At 44.7% G+C, this 9,578-nt stretch overlaps 1 protein-coding gene across 1 annotated transcript in view; it reads left to right on the top strand.

Moving 5' to 3' along the window:
• Positions 1–760: 760 nt before the first annotated feature.
• Positions 761–9,578, top strand: part of LOC137375978 (nocturnin-like) — a 35,156-nt gene continuing 26,338 nt past the window's right edge. Inside the window, exon 1 of the mRNA XM_068043815.1 lies at positions 761–1,116. Coding sequence (XP_067899916.1) covers positions 900–1,116 — 217 coding nt within the window. The 5' untranslated portion in view covers positions 761–899. The remainder of the gene's footprint in view (positions 1,117–9,578) is intronic.

The raw sequence follows: 9,578 nt of genomic DNA, 5'->3' as shown, positions 1-9,578 counted from the left end.
ATATAAAACCAATTTAATTCTACTGAAAAGTATGTGTAAGAACTAACGTCCGGGTGTTAGGCTTAAAAAGTTGATAAGGCTAGTATGTTATATGGAGCTCAGTAACATTACTTTATTTCCTATAAAACACAAATTCGGAAGAGCAGAAAGTAAAAGGTTATTTTAAAAGAATCAGTAAAGGGTCATTTGGCACACATCGCAGTCAAGATTAAATATCCGGAAAAATTTAACATGTTAGGGAATACTGTTCCATGTACTAGCGCTAGTTAGCACTGACTGCTACAGAGTCTAGCAATTGACTGACTTTAATTACTGAAATATTACACTCGAGCTTAACTACAACACTGTCTCTTTGAAGGTCACATGACAGGGAGCACTTCAATACCCGCAGCCAGGCTTTCCAATGGACAAGTCCACACACCTCGACACGGGAGGGTGAGCACGCAAATTCTGTGTTAAATAAGTGGAAGCACCACATGTGTATTTCCGTAAATGTAAATCTTTGTTAGTTATCAATACATATATTGAAGTTCATTGGTGAAACGTTGAAAAATGGCTATTCGTTTAAATGTTAGTGTTTATCTGGGTGCGTCCCTCCCCTACGTACTGTATGAGAGGTAGAGGAGGCAGAGGTGGAGGTTGCGCCTGCGCGTCACTGGGGCGGAGGCGAAGCGACTACGTCTGCGCGTCACTGGGGCGGTGGCGGAGCGACTATGTCTGTGCGTCACTGGGGCGGAGGCGGAGCGGCTGCGTCTGTGCGTCAATGGGACGGAGGCGGAGTGGCTGCGTCTGTGCGTCAATGGGACGGAGGCGAGCTGGAGGCGGAGCGGCTGAGTCGCGCTGTCCCGGGCGGGGAGGCAAGGGAGAAGAGGAAGTGGCAGCCTCGCTTACGGGCGGTAATGCTTCAGACACCGGCTCGGCTGTGCGCAACATTACGCCAGCGGGATCTTCTGCAGCTCATGTCCGGCTCTACACCCGCGTTCCGGCGCCGGGCCCCGCTCCGGAAAGCCGATTCGGCCGCGGGCGCCTGTGACATCAACACACACGTGGGAACGGCGGTGGCGGCGCCAAGTGGGGGAGCGGCAACGGGGGGAGTAACGGTCGGTACGGCGGCTGGTGAGTAGAAGCCGCCCGGTGTGGGCAGTCAGACAGGGAATACCGGGGCCATTCAGCGTTCCCACTCGGACTGGGAGCGGTTCATCCTGTGGCAACAGTCGGCTCTTCACTGACCCATTAATCGACGAGTGCAGTTAACTCCGACTAACCGGAGTGCTGTCTGAGCGGGAGGGAGGATCGGGGTGACTGTGAACAATTATTGTTCCTTCTAATCAAGAAACGATCTCTTTGACAGGAAGGGTTTTAAGTCTACGGAAGGGACGTTGTCATTCACTCCTGACATTATTCAGGAAGCAGAGGCCAAAGTGAAGGCAGTGACTCTAAGCAGTTTTTGGGGGTGGGGCGGTTAGGTACACTGCAGGTCTACCGTTAGAGCATAAACTTTTAAACTGTTCAGTGGACCCGAGGGGTTCCGGAGACTATGAAATGTCATAGATTGTCTATCTCATCAGATTCTGCACTTCTTGCTTCCTTCACTGTATATTGTAATAAGAACATTTTCGTCCAACACATCCCTCCACCCACCCTGGATTGCAAAGCTGATCTTGTCTGTTGGAAGTTAGGGTTGGGGCGGGCGTATTGTGAAGTCCATCTGTATTTGTAGGGAATCCTCTGGACAAATGAATTGGAATAGCACTCTTCTATAGTTGTAGTATGTTAATTTTGACATCCTTCCTGTACTGTTAAGTCTTTTATGCCAAGTTTTGCTGCCTTTGTAAGTCAGGAGTGGTGTAAGAACAATGTCAGCATAGCTTCATGATGGATGACTGGAATGTAATCAACAGCTTTGGTCTGGTTGTCCTGTTCTACCGTAAGAAGTATTTCAGTTTTGTTGAGAAGACTTAAATTATTTGAGAGATTTAGAATGAAAATGGTAGATTTAAAAAAAAAAGTTTGTAACAAAGTTGAAAAGGGATGATCAGAAATGGTATCGCAGAGGGGTCTTGACTGTTTTTGGCAGGATGCCCTCTTGAAGGGGTGATGCAAAAGTTTTCACCTATTTCCCAAATGTAAGGTGTTTTAGTTGTGGTTCCTTTTTTAATTTGGGGTTTGCTTGTCAAAATAGTAGTCATAGTCATTTACAGCACAGAAGGAGGCCATTCAACCCATCAAATCCATGCTGGCTCTCCGCTATTCATTTCTTCACTTTAAAGTTCAACCAGAATCTACAGATAAGTTTCCTGCAGATCCCATTGAAATTCAAATATTAATCTTTAAATCAGTATTCAGGAAATTTTGTTCAAATTTCTGAATTCAGTGCTTCTCATTCCTCTGTTCATATCAAAGGTACGCTCTTTTTAAAAAAAAAAAGAAAATGCCTCATAGGCCTTCTCTGAAAAAGGCTTCAACAATTACACTGGAAATTAGGAACACCTTACTAAGGGACTTGCATCAGGTGACCTTGATTTGTAGGTGTCCTTATTTTCAAAATGGTCATTGTCAATGGGATAAGACAAATATCCTGAGATTGGCTGTATCTCCAGCGTTTCTTTTGTCTGCTCTCACCAGTGCCTGATCTTGCAAGCAGGATGAGACTTCAATTCTGTTTTCTGTTCATTGGGTTTTCAAGTTGGTTGCCATCCTGGGGTTTTTTCCATCGAAGGGGGATGTTGTGATCCTGGGATCTGCTATGTTGGCAGCCTGTACAGGGCGAAATATCCGGGAGATCCCAGCCAAATTGGGAGTGTTTAATAAAAACAGAAAAAGTTGGAAATACTCAGCAAGTCAGGCAGCATCTGTGAAGAGAGAAATTAACGTTTCAGGTCAATAACCTTTCATGAGAATTAGGAAAAGTTAGAGATATAACAGGTTTTAAGTAAGTAAAGAGGCAGGGAAAGTGGGGCAGGTAGGAAGGACTATGATAGAATGGAAGACAGGAGAAATTAAATGGCAAAAGATGATAATGGAACAAGTTTTTTTTTAAAAAGTCTAGTTGTAAATGGGAATTGCAGATTCATCACCATGCTGCTGTTTGGAAAAAATGAGACGAGAAGTTATGATCTGAAATTGTTGAACTCAGCGTTGAGTCCAGAAGGCTGTAAAGTGCCTACTCGCAAATCGAGGTCTGTTCCTCAAGTCAATGTTAAGCTTTATTGGAACAGTGTATGCAGGGGTCTACTCAGCTAAAACCATGCAGCTTACCAGCACAGAGCACTGCATTTGTGTCCTCGTTAGGTGGGGAGTGGTTACTAGAAGCTTCTTGTGAGCAATGCAATTAATTGTAAAATGTAAACTGACCACCAACGCCCTGAGAACACATGGGCACAAGTCACACCCTATTAAACCATCATTCTGCCATTTGGGAGGTTGAGCTTTCAAAACTGCCTGCCTATCTGCAAAGCAATTTTTATATGCTTGTATATTTGGGATCTGTTTGTTATCTCACATCCAGCTTCCATGTAACACTTCCAACAACTTTTATCCCAAAGTTCACCATTTGTAATAAGACTTGCATTTATATACTACCTGTCACAACCTCAGGATGTCTCAAAGTGCTTTACAGCCAATAAATTACTTATTGAAATGTAGTCACTGTTGTAATGTAGGAAATGAAGCAGCCAGTTTGCACACAGCAAAGCCCTACAAACAGCAGTCGACAGTGACCAGTTTTATTTTTTTAAAGTAATGTTGGTTCAGGGTTGAATATTGGCCAGAACACTGGGGCGAACACAGAATTGTTACAGTGCAGAAGGAGGCCATTTGGCCCATTGTGTCTGCGCCAGCTCTCGGAAAGAGCAATTCACTCAGTTCCATTCCCCCGCCTTCTCCCCATAACCTTGCATATTCTTCCTTTTCATTTAACAGTCTAATTCCCTTTTGAATGCTTCAATTGAACCTGCCTCCACACAGCCTCAGGCAGTGCATTCCAGACCTTTAAAAAGTTTTTCCTCATGTCACTTTTGCTCTCTTACCAAATACTTTATATCTGTGCCCTCTCGTTCACGATCCTTTCACGAGTGGGAACAGTTTCTCTCTATCTACTCTGTCCAGACCTCATGATTTTTGAATACCTCTATCAAATCACCTCTCAGCCTTCTCTTCAAGGAAAACAATCCTAACCTCTCCAAACTGTCTTCATAACTGAAGTTCCTCATCCCTGGAACCATTCTTGTGGATCTTTTCTGTACTCTCTCCAATGCCCTCATGTCATTCCTAAAGGGTGGCACCCAGAACTGGACGCAGTACTCCAGCTGAGACTGATCTTACACAAGTTCAACATAACTTCCTTTCTCTTGTACTCTATGTCCCAATTAATGAAGCCCAGGATACTGTATGCACCCCTGCTGTTCTTTGAATAGTGCCACCATAGGATCTTTTTTGTCCACCTAAGAGAGCAGCCGGGCCCTTAGTTTAATGTCTCATCTGAAATACAGCCTCTCTGACATTGTACTGAGTGTGTCAGCCTGGATTTTGTGCTGAAGTCCCTGGAGTGGGGCTTGAACTCACAACCTTCTGATTCAGACAAGAGTGCTATTCACTAACATTGTATAGTAAGGCACCAGATTCAATCCCGAGACTATGCTGAATTGCCTTATCTCAGTTTCGATGCTATAGTGGTGTTCTGCTTGGATTCAGTACCGCAGTGCTAGGGAGAAGTGAGCTCATCAGCAAGGTTTACAGTTTCTGAGTACTCCTGAGGTTTGTATGGCAAGGTTGGGCTAAGCTGTGATGTATTCTGTGGTTAAATCTGTTGGCACATGGAAAAATGGGCACATGGGTGAGATACCGAAGGTCTGCCAGTAAACCCATGCTACACCATGAGTCACTGACTACTCCAGGAGTTGACTTAAAATTGAGTATAGAATGTCTATTCTTACCTTTTGTTGATACTTGATTGTAAGTTTGTATTTTATATCTCTTTTTATGATTTAGCTGCTTGTAAAGTTATGAATTGTTGCTGTGTAAATTCTCATGTTGCTAGCTGTAAACTTGTGAAAACTTGTTTCTTCCTTCTACCCACTGTCCCATAGTTGAGTCTGGTTCTGCTGACTGAAACTAACTTTTCACAAATCCAGTAGTCATTTTATCCTCTTTTTGTTTGGAGTGGTAAGAAGGCATGAGATTCTGTTTATTTTAATTACAGTATTCTGCTGTGTAATTAATATGGATGTGGATTTATATGCTTTAGTTACTTACAGGTTTCTTATCGAAATGCCCTTATATGGTATGACAGCTAACTTGCACCCTTTTTTGTTCTGTCTGCAAATTCTGCTGATGCTCCCCATGTGAATCCAGCTATAAATATTGAAAAATAGCGGTGACCTTAAAATAGAAACCCTAGAGAACATAAAAATAAACAGTTAACGTTTCAGGCCAGAGTTCTGATGAAAAGTCACAGACCTGAAAAGTTAACTTTGTGTTTCTCTCCACAGGTGCTGCCAAACCTGCTGAGTATTTCCAACATTTTCTGTTTTTGTTTCATATTTCTTACATTCGCAGTATTTTGCGTCTGTTCCTCTAGAGGACACCTGTTTACATTAATTAACTATTCTTTTGTTTTCCATCCTTTAGTCAGATTCTGTCCACGCAGCCACATTCCATATACCATGATCTTCATTTTATCAGTCTCGGGCAGCATTTTATCAAATGGCTTTTCAAAATTGATGAGCATTAATTATATTTCCTTTACCAATGCACTCAATTATTTCCTCAAAGATGAGTAAAAGAATAAAAATAATGGGGAAACTGGCAGCATAGATATGAATAAAAGCAAAATACTGCAGATGCTGGAAATCTGAAATAAAAACAAGAAATGCTGGAAACACTCAGCAGGTCTGGCAGCATCTGTGGAAAGAGAAGCAGAGTTAACGTATTGGGTCAGTGACCCTTCTTCGGAACTGACAAATATTAAAAATGTCACAGGTTATAAGCAAGTGAGGTGGGGGTGGGGCAAGAGATAACAAAGGAGAAGGTGTAGATTGGACAAGGCCACATAGCTGACCAAAAGGTCATGGAGCAAAGGCAAACAATATGTTAATAGTGTGTTGAAAGACAAAGCATTAGTACAGAAAAGGTGTTAACGGACTGAATATTGAACAGCAGCAAGTGCAAACATGGAAAAAAAACAGTGGGTAAGCAAACTGAACAAACTAAGATGAAATGAAATAAATGCAAAAAAAGGTTGCCTCCCTCCATCCACTGAAAGTACTGTTGTGCACACCTTTTTAAGTTCTGCAGTGAAGGCACCAATTGATAACGTCGCCAATGAAGCACTTATTACCCACCTCAGATGCAGGAATCAGCACATCCTTGCGTCCTTTCCTGCACTGCCTCCTTTGCTTGAATGCCGTCCTTAGGTCTCAAAGATTGTTTTCTCAAGGGCACGTTTTACATGAAAAGAAATAAGGAAAGAACATGAGTGTCAGAGCTTCCCTCCCTCCAATGAAATTACCGTTGAGCTTGCTTTATGTTCTGCAGTTTAGAGATACAGCACTGAAACGGGCCCTTCGGCCCACCGAGTCTGTGCCGACCATCAACCACCCATTTATACTAATCCTACACTAATCCCATATTCCTACCACATCCCCACCTGTCCCTATATTTCCCTACCAACTACCTATACTAGGGGCAATTGCTAATGGCCAATTTACCCATCAACCTGCAAGTCTTTGGCATGTGGGAGGAAACCGGAGCACCAGGAGGAAACCCACGCAAACACAGGGAGAACTTGCAAACTCCACACAGGCAGTACCCAGAGTTGAACCCGGGTCACTGGAGTAACTGCCCCTATCTCGTGATGGTTCAATGCTGCTCTCGGAAAATATGAATGATGTGAGGGTGCTGGAAAAAGAAGCACATTTCTTTTGGACTATGAACATAAAGCAGGCCATTTAGCCCAGCTGTTCCCTGCTAGTGGTTATGCTACTCCTGCGCCTTCCCATACACTCCCATTTAATCCTGCCTACTACTATCAGCATCACCTTCCATTTCTTTCACTCTTACCTACCTTTGCCTTAAAGCAACATTGAGGATGGAGAACGGTGTGGCTGCACTCCCACCTCACCAGTTGTGTACACAGCAAGAGCATTCACATTCGTGCTACCACTGGACACGGCATACTTGTTTCTTTTAGTGCTCAGTCTCTTCTTGCTGAATGTTCCTCAAGTGCTTGACCGCTTTGGATGCCTTCTCCGCTTGACAGGCAGCAGCTGGCAATGGCAGAGTCTCACAAGGCTCTGCATGGTTGTTTCAAGGGCGGATGGGGAAACAGGTGGCAGTGTGTCCATGTGCACTGCTCTGATGGGTGCAGCTAGGAGATGCTTCCTGATCGCATTGATGTCTTTATCCACAATGGCTGATCTCATGCAGCAGGCGCTGGATCCCATGAAATCGACAAAAACGGCCACAATCTCGTCCAGCATCTGAGCCGTCTCATTCCTCACCATGGCATAGAACAAAGCCCTGCCCCTACCAACATTGTCCTGCACCATCACCTGGTACAGAGGGTAGCCGCATTTGTTCACTTTGTACATTCCATCCACGAACAGCAGTTCAGGAAAGGCCTGCATGTGGGCCTTCATGGCTGGTGTCATGAAGGCAATATAGAGGATGTTGCTTCCCTGCAGGCCAACCCGTCCTGCTGAATCTTCTCCAGCATATCACACAGCGCATCCATGCTGTCATCCCCTGTTTTGAGCCGGGATTTTACATTTCTAATGTCACTAAGGGTCACGGTCTTATTGAATGAACGCTCAATATAATCCTTCAGCTGTTTGTTCCCAGCCTGCAGCTTGACCAACTCTTCTGCCTTTCATCGTGGTTCAGTTGTCGTCTCCTTGCATAGAAGCGTAAACATTCTGGATGCAAAACATGACCGGTATGTACAAGACGGTAGGAGCTGACACACAGTTTGTTCTTGCTCGTATTGAATTTCACACTGATGAAGACCTCACAGCCCAGGGTGAGATACCTGAAAAGTTACACAGACATTCAATGAGCACGTCTCAAGTTCCTCGTGCCCTCACCAAAACATCAACCATCCCCAGGTGTGTTGTTGGCAGCAGTTTACATGTGCACCATGACAAGGTCCCAAAATCTGGTGCGCACCTGTTTCGCAGTGCAGAGGAGGTTGCGCAGAGGTGGTCGACCAGCCATTGCTCCATCCAGGAAATCACAACAAAGGCAGTCCGTAGACACGGGGGTGGTATGCGCGTGTCTTTCTGGGCACAGGATCTCACTGACGAGATGTATTGATACTGCAAATCTAATCTTGGTTCGATGCGCATCAAGGAACAGCTTTACAGGACTGATAAACTACACAAGTGGAAATGTAGTGACCGCAGCACCTACCTCTGATTCGGTCTCACCCCAGTAGAACGGATGCGTGGCTGCCCATAGTGTACACAGCATAGCCTCACCGAAATGTTTTCAGAGCAACGTACAACAGGGACTGGAGCACATGTACTGCCTGCACACAGTCCCAGACAATGGAAAGGATTTTAGTGCAGTGCAGTGGACTGGAGCACATGCAGTGCCCCAGACAATGGAAATGTTTTCAGAGCCGCTTACAACAGCAGAGCAACTTACCTTGGAGCAATCTACTCTGTCTAATAAAAATGAAGCAGACTGAAATCTCAAACGACTAAATAATTGCAATTAAAATGCCCGACGAAACCTCTCCTCCTTCCACTTTCAGAAACTCGCGCCGAAGCTTTGACGCATGCGTGAATATCGGAAGATTGATGCATGCGTGAATATCTGTTGGCGTTGCATAAAGCGTATGCGCAGCGGCCGACCAGGCGCGTTGCCCGAGGAAGTCCACGTAACGCGATGACGTCATTGGCGCATGCGCTAACCAGTCCTGGCAAGCCGGAACGCAGCACATGCGCAGAGAGCAGGAGACCGTCTGCGCATGTGCGCACCACGGCGCAGCCTGATGACGTCAGTGAGGAGCTGCGTTGTCAGGAATCACTTTGTTTTTAATATTTGTCAGTTTCGAAGAAGGGTCACTGACCCGAAACGTTAACTCTGCTTCTCTTTCCACAGATGCTGCCAGACCTGCTGAGTGGTTCCAGCATTTCTTGTTTTTATAGCATAGATATGAAGTTGGCTGAGTGACAGGAAACAGTAGTGGTGAATGATTTTTTGGATGGAGGAAGGTATACAGTGGGGTTCTGCTGGGGTCAGTGCAAGGACCCTGTTTTTCTTTGTTTATGACCTAGATTTGGGTGTGTAAGGCACAACTTCAAAATTTTCAGGTGCCACAAAACTTGGAAGTATTGTAAACTATGAGAATAGCAGTGGACTTCAAGAGGATAGACAGGGTGGTGGAATGGGCAGACATGTGGCAGATGAAATTCAATGCAGAGACGTGTGGTATTTTGGTAGGAAGAATGAAGGGAGACAATATAAATTTAAGGGTACAATTCTAGGGTTGCAGGAACTGAAACCTGGGGATATATATGTACAAATAGTTGAAGATGGCAGGGCAGGTTACGAAAGTGATTAAAAAGGCATACAGG

This window comes from Heterodontus francisci, chromosome 1 (genome assembly GCF_036365525.1).
Source record: "Heterodontus francisci isolate sHetFra1 chromosome 1, sHetFra1.hap1, whole genome shotgun sequence".
Lineage (NCBI taxonomy): Eukaryota > Metazoa > Chordata > Chondrichthyes > Heterodontiformes > Heterodontidae > Heterodontus > Heterodontus francisci.
This window is presented reverse-complemented; position numbering and strand designations above follow the sequence as displayed.